This window comes from Ambystoma mexicanum, chromosome 3p (assembly GCF_040938575.1).
Source record: "Ambystoma mexicanum isolate Mex_15411 chromosome 3p, UKY_AmexF1_1, whole genome shotgun sequence".
NCBI classification, from domain to species: domain Eukaryota; kingdom Metazoa; phylum Chordata; class Amphibia; order Caudata; family Ambystomatidae; genus Ambystoma; species Ambystoma mexicanum.
Genome location: NC_090925.1, coordinates 163,910,730 through 163,930,047, shown reverse-complemented (window position 1 = coordinate 163,930,047; position 19,318 = coordinate 163,910,730). Strand labels below are relative to the sequence as shown.

The window sequence follows — 19,318 nt, the reverse complement described above, 5'->3', positions numbered from 1 at the left end:
TCTTGCATATGGCTGGCCATCATGTCTTACATTCAGAATGTCGCCTAACTGGAAAATACACCCCCTGGTTCAGCCCCCCCCCAGAAAACAGTTCCTCCCCTTCCCCGAGTGCAGCAGTACCCTTTCCTGAGTGAATGAATCCTGCCTGTCCTCCTACTGAGGTCCTTCTTTGGGGCCCCCCCTGAACCCTGAGGTTCTTCCTCACTAGCAGGGCCGGCTTTGGGCATATGTCACCCGGGCAGTTGCATGGAGCGTCCTATTAGCCCCCAGCTATGCCAGCTCGTCCTGAGTCGTTCAAGGGCTCCCCTGAGTTGGCGTGGTGGGTGAAGACGCCCTATTGAAGTGAAAGGCACCCCGTTCTCATGCTGGCACCAAACATTGTTTCCTCGCCCCGGGTGCTGCCAGAGCTCAAGGCGGCCCTGCTCACTAGGGTAAAAACAGTCTTATAGTTCAGTATGTGAAGTACTTCTCTTAGCCTCGAAAGAGTCCTTTACGTGGCCCTCACAGACATTCGCTCTTTCTTATCCCTGACAGACCCTACAATGGGCCCCCAAACACCATCCTATAGATCTCAACAAACCCTTACCCCGGCACTAGGGGACATCGCAAAAAAGCTCAGCAAATCTGACTCTTACATTTCTCTCAAAAGACCCTCACAACGCCCAGTGACCATCATTACGTGACCTCAGTGGACCCTCAAGGACCCAAAGTTCCAGGAGGCTGTGCTAATGGCAGAAGCCACACATATTTAAAGTGTCGCTTTCAGAACCTCTCACACCCACAGGGCCATCTGGTAGCCTACAGTAAATCATTAGATCCCTACCAGATCCCAATGTAGCTCTTCAACAGATGCCCAAAAACCAACAATTTGCCACAATACAAAATGAAATAGCTCTGATAAATGTTCTTCCTGGCATGTCGTACCATCACGTAATAATAATACAGTTACTTTCTTTATAGCGACTCATGCAGAGTCCGTCCACTTCTAGGAGCTGTACAATTGTGTGTTGTTACACAATGTTGCAGTGTTCAGTTTAATCGGCCACGGAATGATGAAGGGTTAAAGCAGCCATCCTGGAATTCGGACCCGTGGCCTACAAGATTGAGGGTTCTATGAATGTTTGCCCCACATTTTTCAGCGACCTACACTTTCGTCGAATTTCTTTTGACCGGTTTTGCACTTTGTTTTGTGGCAAAATGCAGGGGGAGACCCCGCCCACACCTCTGCTTACTATCCCCACCACCACCTTATCCCCACTTCCCATATGCATTTTGCCACAAAAAAACCCCAGCAACAACACATTCTGCGAAACTGTAGGTCACTGAATGTGGGCTCGACCGGATTAACACAGACCACTGCAGGCAGCCTTAACTTGCTGTGCTATCGTGTGGGTATAGCTCCAGAAGGACCCCAAACAGCTACCAAAGGACACGATACATCTCTTCAAAACATGCCCGATTCCCTCACAGATCCCCAACAACACCTTGCCTATTTTCCCATATGTCCCCCATAAACCCTCACAGAACGTCCTGCAGACCCTGAGTTATCTGCCAAAAGAGCCTATTGTACCCCCCCCCCAGAGATGCCCCGCAGAAAAGACCCTCATGGCCTTCAACAGACTAATGAACCCAGTAACAGATACTAGACCTCACATAGTTCTCAGCTCACCCTCACATAGTCCCCGACAGACACTAGCACTCACAGAGTTCCCAGCTCACCCTGACATAGTCCGCGACAGACACTAGACCTCACATAGTTCCCAGCTCACCTGACATAGTCCCGACAGATAGTAGACCTCACATAATTCCCAGCTCACCCTGACATAGTCCCCAACATACACTAGACCTCACATACCTGCCAGCTCACCCTGACATAGTTCCTGACAGACACTAGACCTCACATATTTCCCAGCTCACCCTGACATAGTCCCCGACAGACACTAGACCTCACATACTTCCCAGCTCACCCTTACATAGTCCCCGACAGACACTAGACCTCACATACTTCCCAGCTCACCCTCACATAGCCCCGACAGACAATAGACGTCACATACTTCCCAGCTCACCCTGACATAGTGACCGACAGACACTAGACCTCACTTACTTCCCAGCTCACCCTCACATAGTCCCCAACAGACACTAGAGCTCACATAGTTCCCAGCTCACCCTCACATAGTCCCTACAGACATTAGACCACACATACTTCCCAGCTCACCCTGACATAGTCCCCGACAGACACTAGACCTCACATACTTGCCAGCTCACCCTAACATCGTCCCTGGCAGACACTACACCTCAACTAGTTCCCAGCTCACCCTGACATAGTCCCCAACAGACACTAGACCTCACATACTTCCCAGCTCACCCTGACATAGTCCCCGACAGACACTACACCTCACGTACTTCCCAGCTCACCCTGACATAGTCCCCGACAGACACTAGACCTCACATACTTCCAATCTCACCCTGACATAGTCACCGACAGACACTAGAACTCACATAGTTCCCAGCTCACCCTGACATAGTCCCCGACAGACACTAGACCTCACATACATCCCACCTCACCCTGACATAGTCCCCGACAGACACTAGACCTCACATACTTCCCAGCTCACCCTGATATAGTCCCCGACAGACACTACACCTCACATACTTCCCAGCTCACCCTCACATCGTCCCCGACAGACACTATACCTCACATAGTTCCCAGCTTACCCTGACATAGTCCCCGACAGACACTAGACCTCACATAGTTCCCAGCGCACACTGACATAGTCCCGACAGACATTAGACCTCACATACTTCCCAGCTCACCCTGACATAGTCCCTGACAGCCACTAGACCTCACATATTTCCCAGCTCACCCTGACATAGTCCCTGACAGACAATAGACCTTACATACTTCCCAGCTCACCGTGACATAGTCCCCGACAGACACTAGATCTCACATACATCCGAGCTCACCCTGACTTAGTCCCCGACAGAAACTAGACCTCACATATTTCCCAGCTCACCCTCACATAGTCCCCGACAGACACTAGACCTCACATAATTCCCAGCTCACCCTCACATAGTCCCCGACAGACACTAGACCTCACATAGTTCCCAGCTCACCCTGACATAGTCCCCGACAGACACTAGACCTCACATACTTCCCAGCTCACCCTGACATACTCCCTGACAGACACTAGATCTCACATACTTCCAAGCTCACCCTGACATAGTCCCCGACAGACACTAGAACTCACATAGTTCCCAGCTCACCCTCACATAGTCCCCGACAGACACTAGACCTCACATACTTCCCAGCTCACCCTGACATATTTCCCGACAGACACTAGACCTTACATACTGCCCAGCTCACCCTGACATAGTCCCCGACAGACACTAGACCTCACATACTTGCCAGCTCACCCTGACATAGTCCCTGACAGACACTAGACCTCACATATTTCCCAGCTCACCCTGACATAGTCCCCGACAGACACTAGACCTCACATAGTTCCCAGCTCACCCTGACATAGTCCCCGACAGACACCAGAACTCACATAGTTCCCAGCTCAACCTGACATAGTCCCCAACAGACACTAGACCTCACATATTTCCCAGCTCACCCTGACATTGTCCCCGACAGACACTAGACCTCACATACTTCCAAGCTCACCCTGACATAGTCCCCGACAGACACTAGAACTCACAGAGTTCCCAGCTCACCCTGACATAGTCCCCCACAGACACTAGACCTCACATACATCCCAGCTCACCCTTACATAGTCCGCAACAGACACTAGACCTCACATAGTTCCCAGCTTACCCTGACATAGTCCCGACAGACATTAGACCTCACATACTTCCCAGCTCACCCTGACATAGTCCCCGACAGACACTAGATCTCACATACATCCCAGCTCACCCTGACATAGTCCCCGACAGAAACTAGACCTCACATATTTCCCAGCTCACCCTCACATAGTCCCCGACAGACACTAGACCTCACATAATTCCCAGCTCACCCTCACATAGTCCCCGACAGACACTAGACCTCACATAGTTCCCAGCTCACCCTGACATAGTCCCCGACAGACACTAGACCTCACATACTTCCCAGCTCACCCTGACATACTCCCTGACAGACACTAGACCTCACATACTTCCAAGCTCACCCTGACATAGTCCCCGACAGACACTAGAACTCACATAGTTCCCAGCTCACCCTCACATAGTCCCCGACAGACACTAGACCTCACATACTTCCCAGCTCACCCTGACATATTTCCCGAAAGACACTAGACCTTACATACTGCCCAGCTCACCCTGACATAGTCCCCGACAGACACTAGACCTCACATACTTGCCAGCTCACCCTGACATAGTCCCTGACAGACACTAGACCTCACATATTTCCCAGCTCACCCTGACATAGTCCCTGACAGACACTAGACCTCACATAGTTCCCAGCTCACCCTGACATAGTCCCCGACAGACACCAGAACTCACATAGTTCCCAGCTCAACCTGACATAGTCCCCAACAGACACTAGACCTCACATATTTCCCAGCTCACCCTGACATAGTCCCCGACAGACACTAGACCTCACATACTTCCAAGCTCACCCTGACATAGTCCCCGACAGACACTAGAACTCACAGAGTTCCCAGCTCACCCTGACATAGTCCCCCACAGACACTAGACCTCACATACATCCCAGCTCACCCTGACATAGTCCGCAACAGACACTAGACCTCACATAGTTCCCAGCTCACCCTGACATAGTCCCGACAGACATTAGATCTCACATACTTCCCAGCTCACCCTGACATAGTCCCCAACATACACTAGACCTCACATACCTGCCAGCACCCCCTGACATAGTTCCTGATAGACACTAGACCTCACATATTTCCCAGCTCACCCTGACATAGTCCCCGACAGACACTAGACCTCACATACTTCTCAGGTCACCCTTACATAGTCCCCGACAGACACTAGAACTCACATAGTTCCCAGCTCACCCTGACATAGCCCCCGACAGACACTAGACCTCACATACTTCCCAGCTCACCCTCACATAGCCCCGACAGACAATAGACATCACATACTTCCCAGCTCACCCTGACATAGTGACCGACAGACACTAGACCTCACATACTTCCCAGCCCACCCTGACATAGTCCCTGACAGACACTAGACCTCACATAGTTCCCAGCTCACCCTGACATAGTCCCCGAAAGACACTAGACCTCACATACTTGCCAGCTCACCCTGACATAGTCCCTGACAGACACTAGACCTCACATATTTCCCAGCTCACCCTGACATAGTCCCCGACAGACACTAGACCTCACATACTTCCCAGCTCACCCTGACATAGTCCCCGACAGACACTAGATCTCACATACGTCCCAGCTCACTCTGACATAGTCCCCGACAGAAACTAGACCTCACATAGTTCCCAGCTCACCCTCACATAGTCCCCGACAAACACTAGCCCTCACATAGTTCCCAGCTCACCCTCACATAGTCCCCGACAGACACTCACTCAGTTCCCGATACATCCAAGAGCTCATTATTTAAGTGAAGTGTGCAAATCCCGGAATGAAGCTTGTATGCGTTTCATTTGCGCCATTGCTCATTTTTAGTCATTTTTCTGGCGATGAGGATTGCCAGATCGTAAGCTACAATTCTGTCGCCCCTTCCTCTCTGCCAAAAAAATACACCCTGTATTGGCACCAGTATGTATTTTCGTGGCCAATGGTGTGGATTCCGAGGGAGTCTACCTGCATTTTAAACCAGCAATGCCATAGGAATCCATTGTCAACGCTGCCTGACATGCATAAATGGCAAGCAGCGTTTACCGATTTTGCACAGCAGAGTGCAAAAGAGTGGTATTGAAGCGTGTATGGCACCTTGTGTCTCTTTCCTTTTGCACTCTGCCATGCAAATGTTGAAAATTGTGTAGCAGGGGCCTGCCTACGCAAAAGTGTAAACGTAGCAGGCCCCATTCTTGCAATTTAGGGGGAACTCGAAAATGAGCCCCACAGTGTCTGGCTCCAATGTGTGCGGCACGCGGCTGCAGAATGGCGCATAATAGGAGCAGTGCCAGCCTCAGCGGCTGTAGCGCCCGGGGCACAATTGGTGACCCCCCCACATTCCCCTGGTGAACAGAGGGAGAGGCGTGGGGGGGGGGGTCAGTCAGGAGTGCCACTTTCTTTTCCTAACTCTCCCCACTCCGGTGCCTGGCAGTTAATCACTGGAATAAGACGCACATGTTAATGCATGAGCGCCCGATTCCAATGAAAACTGCCTCGCTCTTGCGTCGAAGTGGGGAGATAATCCTCTCAATAGGGTGCTGATGCAAAGCATTTAGCGCCATAAGCCCCCTGCCACGCCAGCTCGGGGGAGTCTTTCAAGGGCTCCTCCTAGCTGGCATAGTGGGAGAAGGCGTGGCAGGTGGCCTATTGTTATTAAATGCACCCCCCCACCACGGGTGCATTTAATAACAAAAGACAACCTGCCTCGCCTTCTCCCACTACGCCAGCTAGGGGGAGCCCTTGAAAGACTCCCCCGAGCTGGCGTAGCAGGGGGCTAATGGCGCCCTGGGGGGCATGGCGCCCTGGGCGGTCGCCCAGCCCGCCCTGCCCTAAGGCCGGCCCTGAGAATGAGTGGGACAGTTATCTATATATAACATCCACAGCTGCTTCTACTAATCCCAGGGTCAACACTATGTCTATGCAGTGTTCTCTTCTCCAGCGAGGTTCCTCTCGTCTCTCTGCCTCAGTTTACAAAGGCTGTATCGGGGAAAGGCTGTCTCCTGTGCATGGAGGCTACTCGGAGACCCTCTATAGCTCCGTTTGGGCACTTCCATGACCAGAAAACTGGCTGTTCACCTGCCCCTTTCAATAACACGCAAAGATATCTGCATGCGTATGCTCTGCTCATATATCACACACCCTTGTATGGTTCCATCCAGAGTAGGTCATAGACCCCAAAAGACCCTCAAACAGCACAAATCAAACTTTCCAACAGACAATCATGCAGCCCTGAATATATTCTAATGTAGTTCCCAGCAAACCCGCATATACCTCCTTACAGACGCTTGCAACCCCCAACATTGCTTTCATATATCCCCTAGAACACCTCCAAAAGAAGACACATGGCAAATAATAGACCTATTTAAGTCCTCAATGTATATTGTAATAGCCCCATCAGTATCTCACACAGCTCTCAAATTACCACGAATAGTGATCGATTTACCGAATCACTTACAACAAAAGCAAACCCTCAAACACCCTCAAAATACCATCAAATAATGACCATAGATCAAGTGAATCACCTATAAACTACACACCACCCTCACCTAGCCCCCAATACATCCAGCCATTGCAACAAAAGACACTCTCAACAGTTTCTGAATTAGCCTACAAAAGTCACTTGCGTTCCCACCAAGATACCTTCCGATCACATTCAATACGCCACCGCATAGCCAATACACCCTTGCTCACCGAAGATACTCTCCCACCCCAACAGACCCTTGCTTACCCATGAAGTTCATCTTTCTCCAAAAGTCCCTTAAGAGCTCCAAAAGACCCTTGTATAGGCTCAAACAGATCCTTACAAAGCCTCAACATATCTTTAAACGACTAAAACAGACACACAGCACCTAGCACAAATTGCATAACCTCCAGAAGACTTCATACAACGCCCTCAAGAGCCCTTCACATAACCACTAAGAAACCCTCATGCACACTTCTAAAAGATCATCACAGAGCCACAGGAGGAAAATATCACAGAGCCCCAGCACACACTCATACACAACACTCAATAGACCCTCAAACGGCAAGCAACTCACCAACTGACCTCCAGACTCACCGTTCATGCATCGGATCTGACACAACTCTGCATAGGCCATCACACAACATCTTACAAACCTTCACATGGTCTCTACTGATCCAATGTAGCCCCTGGAACACACACACACACACACACACACACAGAGCTCCTAGCAAGCCATCCTAAAGCAATGGGCCACCCACACAGCCCTTTGGGGCACTCACGGTTGCTGTCCAAACACACAGTCATATTGTTCTCAAACAACCCTCACAGAACTCTCAATAGACATAAACATAGCTCTGACCCGATCCTCGAATTACACCCAAGAGACCGTCCAATTTCCCCAAAATATCCTCACATAGATGTCAATATAAATCTGCATAGTCTGGCAGATTCTCTCACAAAATCCTCAACAGACACTCGGGTATTTCCCAAATTATCCTCATCGTAAAGACTCAAATATAACTCCAAAAGACCCCAACATAGTCCCAGACAAACCCTAGCTGCCAAATGACCAGGCACACGAGCAACCCCTCACATAACTTGAATGTGATTCTAAGATTAGCATTAACAGAAACGTGTATAGTCACCAACAGACCCCTCCCCCCGCAGCTCACAGATGCCACCACAGAGCTCTCAGCATAACCTCACATACCCCCAAAGGATCTTTGCATTGCAATACCAGGCCCTCACAAACGTCTGCACAGACTTTCACATAGCCACCGCCAACCCCTTACATAGTCATCAATGGACCCCATATAGATCACAAAGACCCTCACACAGCTCTCAGCAGAACCACACATACCTCTGATGGAACTTTGCACTCATTACCAGACTCTCACAAACGCCTGCACAGACTGTCACATAGCCACCGCCAGCTCCTTACATAGTCACCAATACCCCCCTATATCTCACAACGACCCTCACCCAGCTCTCAGCAGAAACGCACATACCCATTGCATTACCAGACTCTCACAAACGCCTGCACAGACTTTCACATAGCCACCGCCAGCCCCTTATATAGTCATCAATGGACCCCATATAGCTCACAAAGACCCTCACACAGCTCTCAGCAGAACCACACATACCTCTGATGGAACTTTGCACTCATTACCAGGCTCACACAAACGCCTGCACAGACTGTCACATAGCCACCGCCAGCCCCTTACATAGTCATCAATGGACGCCATATAGCTCACAAAGACCCTCACACAGCTCTCTGCAGAACCACACATACCTCTGATGGAACTTTGAACTCATTACCAGACTCTTACAAACGCCTGCACAGACTTTCACATATCCACCGCCAACCCCTTAAATAGTCATCAATGGACCCCATATAGCTCACAAAGACCCTCACACAGCTCTCCGCAGAACCACACATACCTCTGATGGAACTTTGCACTCATTACCAGACTCTCACAAACGCCTGCACAGACTTTCACATAGCCCCCGCCAGCCCCTTACATAGTCATCAATACCCCCCCACATCTCACAACGACCCTCACACAGCTCTCAGCAGAAACGCACATACCCATTGCATTATCAGACCCTCACAAACGCCTGCACAGACTTTCACATAGCCACCAAAAGACCCTCACGCACTCCCAAAGGGCCACCACGTAGCCGCTACAGATTCCCTCAGTGATCTAAATGGATACTCACACAGGTAGCCTTACCAAACCCTCACATAAACAGACTATCATGCAGTCCAAGAGACTGTCATTTGCCCCAGCAAACCCTCTTACAGTTCTCAGGAGAACCCTGCCATAATCCCCATACAGCCCTATACATAATCTTAATGTTAGAAATTTCCATTTTAAAACAAATAAATGATATATTTTAAAGAACCTAAGACACCACCACATGGCTCTGAACCCCCTTCACAAGGCCTACAATGGACAATCACATGGCACGCAAGAGATTCTTAAACAGCCCCTAAAAATCTCTCGCATGAAGGCCAGAAATAAACTAACAGAGTTCAAAAAGACTCTCTCACAAAGCCTGTGACAGCCCCTCAGGCAGGGCACAGTTTTCAACAGGAGAGACACCAGGGGAGTGTGAGACAGTTAGATGGGGGAGAGAGGGTTGAATGAAAATGTGGCAGTGGGATCAGGTGGCAAGAGGAGCAGAGGTTAGACCCTTATTGCCTGGGGAGGGAAGAAGTCTTGACTGAAGTGAAAACTGCAAAGAGAAAGAAAATAAGATACTGCAGGAAAGCTCTGCAGAGTTGCCTATAACATGGATGAAGCCCAGGAGAATATTCTAGAAGCTAAACTCAGGGGGGGCACTTTATCACAGGGTCAGGATTGTTCCCTATTATAAAGACCCGTGACAGAAGGGTAAAGGAAAGATCCCTTTCACTCACTGATATCTACAATGATCTTCTCTTCTGTTATGTATTTGCAGGGTAGAATTTAGAAAAATGAAGTGAAGGGCGGCTTCCACAAGTCACATGCAGCAGGCGCACTCCTACAACTGAAGGAGTCACTGTTCTGACTCCGGTGGCGTTCAGACCTCTTTCAAATGATGTTGTAGAATTCTTGACTATAACAATGTTCATTTATCGATGTGTGAATTATTGCACCTGTCGTTGATTTGTCGACGTCTTGCAACCGATTTCAGTGATTTCTTATCCCTGGTTTCATTGATTTCTCACCCCTGATTTCACTGATTTCTCGTCCCTGATTTTATTGATTTCTCACCGTTGATTTAATTGATTTCTCAACCCTGATTTCATTGATTTCTCGTCACTGATTTCATTGATTACCCACCCTTGATTTCATTGATTTCTCACCCCTGATTTAATTGATTTCTCACTCTTGATTTAATTGATTTCTCACCCCTGATTTCAGTTATTTCTCGTCCCTGATTTCATTGATTTCTCACCCTTGATTTCATTGATTTCTTATCCCTTATTTCATTGACTCCTTGCCCCTGATTTAATTGATTTCTTGCCTTCGGTGTTGTTGATCTATTGCCGCTAATATCATCAATCTCTTGTGGCTGATTTTGTCGATCTGCAATTTTTGGAACCATCCATTCTTCATTTGTCTACGTTTTCCACATGGGGTTGTTGGTGTCTTACCCCCAATCATTGTTGTAGATTTATTGCCCCTTCTGTCCTCCGTCGTTGTTGCCGAGTTTTTGCATCTTTGTCGTCGTCATCTTTCCCCTGATGGCTTTGTTTTCTTCTTCCCGACGTCATCAGTTTCTTTTCCCTGGTGCCCTTGCCACAGTATATCGCTACTCCAGGTTTCTATGACTCAATCCCCTGCTTGACAGCTTCTCATACGGGCCGGAGAGGTCAGCATGATGGAGATCAGAGAGTGGGCACGATCTCCAACACGGACCCTTGTCGATTGCTTCCTGGCAGAGGAAGGGGATGGGGCCAGATTCTCTTGTAGAACCAGGCCCATTTCTAGGTACGGTCAAACCAGGCAACAGCTCAGGGTGCAGTTCTGGGGGAGGGAATTCAGCAAGCAGTGTGTTAAACTCCCTCTGAGAAGGCAGGGAGCCGTTGCATTTAAAATCATTGATCACTACACAGACAGAGGTAAGGGATAAAAACCTGCCCTGCGCATAGCCCTCTACCTCCCATGATGCAGCCAATGGCTTAATACTCTGCTGAGATTTTGTTTAAGAAGGCTTTATTGTTCCAAATGAGCATCTCTTTAGGAAACTAATAATGCTTAAACAGTCGAATAATGTATGCATCGCACTGGCATGCCGGAATGGAGGGGGTTTATGGTGGACTGAAGGGCAGGATTTCTTTTGGTTTATTTGCTGGCCTAATCAAAAGGGCCAAAGAGAGGCTGTAGTGTGGCGGACCAAAGTAAAGGACCAAAGCAAGTCATAATTTGAGATGGGCGGGAATTTGCATTAATTTATGGTCTTGTAGCTCGTGACTGTGCTCATTTTCTTGTTTAGGGAATGTTTTAGGGCAATGAAATGAGTGACTTTATGTCATCTGAACACCATTGGGGTTCTGGCATGTTAACCCAGTTGCAACAAAAGAATACAACACCCAGAATACATTTACATGTTACACAAAATCTGTGGACTGGAAACACGTGCTCGGGTGATATGGAGCCACCTTGCCAAACTATGCTCTTTAATGGTAGGCAAACACAGTTTGAGAAAGTATGGAAAAAAGCAATATTATGTTTGTTGCTGCCCTTTAAGTTTTAGCAAAGGTGTCAGGAGTTGGGAAATGGAAGGCTTGAAGACTGAGGGGATTGCACCTAAGGGGATTACTTCCTTTGTTTGGTGGCATGTGTTGTATTTAGAGTTAACCAAGACGAGGTCTGCATCTATATGGCAACATGACTGGTTCACTGGTCTTCCCTTATAGCGCTTTGAAGTCGTTTCAATGCATTCTTTCTAACCTCACCATGATTAATAGATATCAGGTAATATTATCCCCACCAAAAATATCGCCGTATATATAGTAGTCGGGAACGGCCATAGGCAATATCTTTAGTGGAGATAACTTTTGGGGTTATTGGGAGCAGGGGTTGCGGGGTGTCCCCTGCTCCCTTCAAAATAATATGGGGGTTGCAGTGGTGTCCCCCGCGGGTTCCATGCCTTAATATCGCCGCAAGAATATGGCTATATTTCTGTATGGCGATATTTTTGCGGGGATATTAACACATGGAACCGATTAATATAGCTGGGAACTGTCTTCTTTTTCACCACCTTCTAACTCGTTCCCTCTATTTCACACTCATTTTCCATTCTTCCGTTGGAGCATTTGGAACGGCCCCTGAGCACTGTGTTCACCAACTAAAGAGAACTATTGGTTCTTGCTACACTTTCAGTTGAGAACAAAATGGTTGAAAACTCATTACAGCCGCCGCAATAAACGCTTTTGTGGCGGCATCCTCTAGGAGAGTGTCCTTCATTTAGACAACGAACAAAAACATGAGATAGAAAATGAATTCCTGTTCAAAATATTGCTGTATACGTTGTCTACTTATAAAACGGTATTTAAATTGCAGCGAGTATATTTTTTTGGCGAGGGAGTGCAGTGAGGGGGACAGGTGTGGAGCCAGCCACAAAATTCTGTGGGTGATGGATGGCAGTTTTGAAAGCTGGTAGTGAGTGGGGCCATGAAACCTACTGCTCTGTTGACCCCCCGCCCCTTGAGCCTAGCAGGCTGAATAGATATTACACCTTCCTTTGGCCCATTAGATGCTTCTTTTACTCCCATCTCACCCGGGGGTAAACCAGGATTGTGTAACAAGTGGAGCCTGGAGCTAATGTAGTAGGGGGAGCGGGATCCCGAAGAGGGAACTGGGCTTGTTGTGCCCCCGGCTGAATACGCAGGAGCTACCGAGTGTAGCAAGGGAGAGCAAACCACTCAAGGTGGCTTTGAAGGGGGTCTCCTCCTTCGCCCTGAGAACAATATTTAAATATGGGGTTCAAATGGTGCATTTTACAATACACTTGCTCTGATACATCAGGTAAAAAGCCACACAGGTTACAATCGGTTGTGTAGAGTAATACATGAAAAACGTCTATTAGAAGTCCCGTCACCAACAATGCACGGGAGTATTTTCAAACACATTTTCATGATGCCTTTGCCCACTGTTTGCCAGTACTCTGCAAATGTAAAAAAAAATGTTCATACTGATTGTGCCCAAACATGTCCATTATGGGGCACCTATATATACCAGTATTCCCACCTAAGAAAATGCTCATGTTTGTGTTCCCCATAATGCCAGTAATGATACTATAACAAAACATGTCCATGCTGGCTCTGCCAATATATACCGTATAAACCACATAAGAACATGCTCAGGTTAGCTTTGCCTTAATACCAGTAAAAGAAAGCCATGCAACAGTAAGGAAACATGTGCTTGCTGGCTAGCTGTTGAGATAGCTCAGCAGGTTGAATGCTTGCTCCTGCTGCTGCAGTCTGAGAGTGATCTGCAGGTCCCAAGTTCAAATTCTAGAAAAGGCCAGCTCAGCCTTTCCTCCTTCTGAGGTATATAAAGGAGTACCAACTGTGTATTGGAGAAAGCTCTATACAAAAATCATTATCATTACACAATTTCCCCCATATAAGAACGCTCATCATGTTGTATTTGCCCCCTAACGACAGAAAAATATCATGCCACAATAAGAAAACAAAATATAATATGATATGGCATTTTTAACGCGCCTGTAGACAAGTGTTTCTAGCCGTGACAAGACAAGGAGGAGAAACAGAGGGAGGACCAAACAACAATCTTACTAGGCCTTATGTCATTCAGATCATGTAAGTGCAGGGAATTGGAAGGGGAGAAGTGCCGAGGGGGTGGTGGATGGAGAAGTGCAGGGAATCAAAAGTGCAGCCAGCGGGTGCCTCAGTTCAGATAATCAGAAAGTGCAGCCAACGGGTGGCTCATAAGTGCAGAGACAGACCACAAGCGTAGGGGAGCCAAGAGGCAGTGTGAGGTGCTACTGGACAGGTAGGGACCTGAGCCCAAGTTCAGAGGGTGGCCAGGTGACGAGTGCATGGAGCAGCTGGGTCATCAGCAGGGGACAGGAAGAGAGAAAGTGGAATGAAGATGAAGGTCTTGAGTTGCTTCCGGAACCGGAGGTGGTTCTGCTGAAGTTTGAGAGAGGCAGGGAGGCTGTTCCAGAGGGAGGCCCCAGTCAAACAAAGAGATCGGCCCCCAACTCTCTGCTTAGAAAAGCAATGAACCCTCAGAGAGTTGGAGGAGGATAAGCGGAGAGCTCGAGAAGGGAGATGTTTAGGAGTTGAAGGAAGTGCGATCCCAGGCCCCAGAAAGTCTTGTGGACAATGCAGAGGGTCTTGAACTTGATCCTTGCCGCCACTGGCAGCCAATGAAGAGATTTCAGATCTGGAGAGATACGATCCCTGGGCTTGAGGCCAAGGACACGTCTTGCAGTCCTGTTCCAGATAAGTTGTAGAGGACGGAGAGTAGAGGCAGGAAGATTTAGAAAGAGGCTGTTGCAGTAGTCCAGTCTAGAGAGGACTAGAGCGCTGGAGACAGTGAGCATCTGGGGGAAAGTGAGGAAAGGAAGAATACCTCTGAGGAGGTGCAGCTGATAGTTTGACTTCTTAGAGACGTCAGAGATGTGAGAAGGAGAGGGTGGAGTCGAAGATGCACAAATGCCCCCGCCTATGTAAGAACACTCATCATGTTGGCCTTGCCCTTAATGTTAGTCCAAAATTCCATACCATATTAGGACCCATCCAGCCCCATTTCAGTATCCTGCACCCACTTCAACACATCATTCATATAATAACACCCAAGTTGACATAGCTTTGCCCGAAACAGCAGTAAAACATGCAATGCTCTCGGCAAAACAATGTTGATGCTCCAATGCCCCCCCTGCCTCCCCGGATCCCAGCCTCACAGATACATTCACACACAGATACGCTCACACAGATACAAGAGACACACACACACACATAGAGACACACACATACACACATAGAGACACACACACACACATAGAGACACACACATACACACATAGAGACACACACACACACACATAGAGACACACACATACACACATAGAGACACACACACACACACATAGAGACACACACATACACACATAGAGACACACACACACATAGAGACACACACATACACACATAGAGACACGCACACACACATAGAGACACACACACACACATAGAGACACACACACACACACATAGAGACACACACATACACACATAGAGACACACACACACACACATAGAGACACACACATACACACATAGAGACACGCACACACACACATAGAGACACACACATACACACATAGAGACACGCACACACACATAGAGACACACACACACACATAGAGACACACACACACACATAGAGACACACACATACACACATAGAGACACACACACACACATAGAGACACAAACATACACACATAGAGACACACACACACACATATAGAGACACACACATACACACATAGAGACACACACACACATAGAGACACACACATAGAGACACACACACACACACATAGAGACACACACATACACACATAGAGACACGCACACACACATAGAGACACACACACACACATAGAGACACACACACACATAGAGACACACACATACACACATAGAGACACACACACACACATAGAGACACACACATACACACATAGAGACACACACACACACACACATAGAGACACACACATACACACATAGAGACACACACACACAGAGACACACACACACACACATAGAGACACACACATACACACATAGAGACACGCACACACACATAGAGACACACACACACACATAGAGACACACACACACAAATAGAGACACACACATACACACATAGAGACACACACACACACACATAGAGACACACACATACACACATAGAGACACGCACACACACACATAGAGACACACACATACACACATAGAGACACGCACACACACATAGAGACACACACACACACATAGAGACACACACACACACATAGAGACACACACACACACACATAGAGACACACACATACACACATAGAGACACACACACACACACATAGAGACACACACATACACACATAGAGACACGCACACACACACATAGAGACACACACATACACACATAGAGACACGCACACACACATAGAGACACACACACACACATAGAGACACACACACACACATAGAGACACACACATACACACATAGAGACACACACACACACATAGAGACACACACATACACACATAGAGACACACACACACACATAGAGACACACACACACACACATAGAGACACACACACACTGAATGTGCACACACACATTCATACACATTCAGGCACCCAAATAGCTGAAATGATTCACAGGAGCACCCAGAACATTCACACTCACTGTGTTCTCATTCACACACACTCACACCCATGCACACCATTCACACTGTGGTAACGTGATTAAAACGAATCAGAAAATAGTGAATAAAATAATACCAAAAAAATAAATATTGAATTCTTAATTTTTTTTTTAATGGGGGGTGGCACACACCAAACACCCCATTTTCCCACATTGTTAAACCCACCCCGAGCCACCCCCATACTTTATGACCCCTTACTCCCACACCCCATATATTTATTTTTCATAATTTTTTGGGCATTATCTCGCTCGATATTATCACTGCATACCTCACACTGCAGGCGGTTACAGACACCCCGTTGCATACAAACACATATACATGCACTTACACACTCTCAGACATGCATGCACGCATACATTCATACATGCATGCAATCCATGCACACATGCATACAGAAAAATAAAACCACCTTTTTTTGCCTCACCTGTTTCCCTCAGGGCCAGCTCTGGCCCTATCCCATCTATGATTCTGCAGCTCACAGGCAAGGTAGTTAAACAAAGCAATGCTATTCATTGGGGGCATGGGGGGGCAACTAAAGGGTGAGCCCAGCAGTTAAGCCTTTAGCTTCCACACAGGGGGTCTATTGATATCATCCCCTGGGCAGGCTTTTTTCCTCTGCATCTATCCTGATGCTGCTGTGACGGTAACGACTATTTTCTCACCTCGGAGAACGGTATATTTACTTACTTTTGAAGTTTAAAAGGAAGTTTAAAGTAAAGTAAATAGACAGTGCTAGGAGGGAGAAACGTAGAAACGTGACAGAGTCTTGCCATGAGCAGGGCTGGGAGTCACAGCAGAGTGATGACTGCTGCCTCAAAGTTACAGGGCTCTAACCCCCCTGCCCCCCACCAACGCCCCCCCAGCCCATGCTTGGCCCCACCATGGCAGGGGAGCAGTGGAGGAGCAGCCTGGGCAGGGCAAAACTGTCTAGAAACTGCCCTGCTTAGATCCCGTGGACTCCCCGAGAAGGTTGTCCTTATAGGTCAGGGAGGCAGACAGAAGACCCCCTCCCTGGCATTGATTTGGACCAGTGACGCCTTTCAAATGTGCTTGCTGAGCTGACTGAGGGAAGGGTGAGGGGAGGGGGTGGGAAGGGTCCGAGAAGGGAGAGAGGGGCAGAGCCACAGTAGGAACACGGGTAACAAGCACAGGGGAAGAGTGGAGTGAGTGCTGGAATGAGGAAGAGAAGGAGAGAGAGAGAGAGAGAGAGAGAAAGAGGGCGAGAGAGAGAGAGAGAGAGAGAGGGGACAAGGGTCAGAGGGGGGACATAGGGAGAGAAAGAAAGGGAGAGAAAGAAAGGGAGGATGGGGCAAATGTGTCAATCAGAGAGAAGCAGAATAGCGAGCGAGCGTGTGTGAAAGAGAGAGTGGGGCGAGATGGTGAAAGTGGGACCAGGAGAGAGATGGAGGGATAGGGGTCAGAGGAGGGAGAGAGAGGGATTGACGGGGACAAAGTATGACAAGAGGAGACAAAGAGGGTGGGGCAGTGAGGGCGAGAGATGTGGTGAGTGTGAGAGAGAGGGCAAGGAGGAGAAACAGGGGAGATGGTGCAGGAAGAAGAGGAGGGAAACACGCGGGGCAAGCAGAGAGAAAGAGACGTGAGGAAGAGAGAGGAGGAGAGATGGTGAAAGTGGGACAACAGGAGAGAAAGGGGAGAGCGGCACTAGTTCGTTGATTAAAAAGAGTAGTCTGTTAGGATTTATATAATAGTCCGTCATCTCTTTAAAAGAGAGTGTGAGGACGAGAGGGAAGGGGTTGGGAAAGTTGGACATGGCCGAGACATAGAGCGAGTGAGGGAGACCGTTACCGGATCACGAATGGACTGCAGACATCCCAAGTCCGCCAGGCCGCCCGTCCACGTCGCTGGAGTGCCACCCGGGAGGACACGAGGAAGGGACGGACAGCCGTCTGCCAGGTCTTGGCGAACCACTGGCTGCTGCCCTGTGTGATCCCGGGACAGGGCACCCAGGCTGCCCGGCACCTGCGAGCGCGAGATGCCCCAAAGTCACCCAAGCAAAGAAAGTGGCATTCCGATGGCATCGGAGGGCCGGATTCTTGGCCGAACTGACGCCAAGTAACTGCTAGTAAATGATCTCCAAGGGCCGGGAGCCCAGGGGCCCACGCGCATGCGTGCAGAGGGGAAGCGCGAAGGCCCTTCCGGGCCCAGCCTCCACAGCAATGCGGCCCTCAGCACCTCTCTCGAGCCCACCACTTCATGAAGCCTGGGCCCATCACTCATATGTGTGCCACCACCACAATCAGCCAGCGCCCCCCAAGCATTTCTGTGATTGGGGGTCTCTGGGTAGAGGTGTTGCCACACCGTTTCCACACCGCCACCTCATTGAGAGATGCAGGCCTTGCCCAGGTGGTCTTAGAAAGACCAGCAAGGACAATTAATATGAAGGCACAACAAATGCGGATTTGGCACTGAGAAACCATTGTAATTTGTGGCAGTGGTGTTGCTAGGTCTGGAAAAGATCCGGGGCTAGGCCAATGTCAGGAGTGACGGGACTCGGGGATAGCTAGCCTTTTGGTGTTAACCCCTGAGCCTCTATCCGGGGCTACAACCAAAAGAC

The 19,318-nt window shown here is 48.7% G+C and overlaps 1 protein-coding gene across 1 annotated transcript in view; it reads right to left on the bottom strand.

Annotated features, from left to right (window-relative positions):
- Positions 1–18,803, bottom strand: part of TMEM52B (transmembrane protein 52B) — a 58,014-nt gene extending 39,211 nt beyond the window's left edge. Inside the window, exon 1 of the mRNA XM_069650547.1 lies at positions 18,550–18,803. Within this exon, the coding sequence (XP_069506648.1) occupies positions 18,550–18,782 (233 nt within the window). The 5' untranslated portion in view covers positions 18,783–18,803. The remainder of the gene's footprint in view (positions 1–18,549) is intronic.
- Between the last annotated feature and the right edge of the window lie 515 nt (positions 18,804–19,318).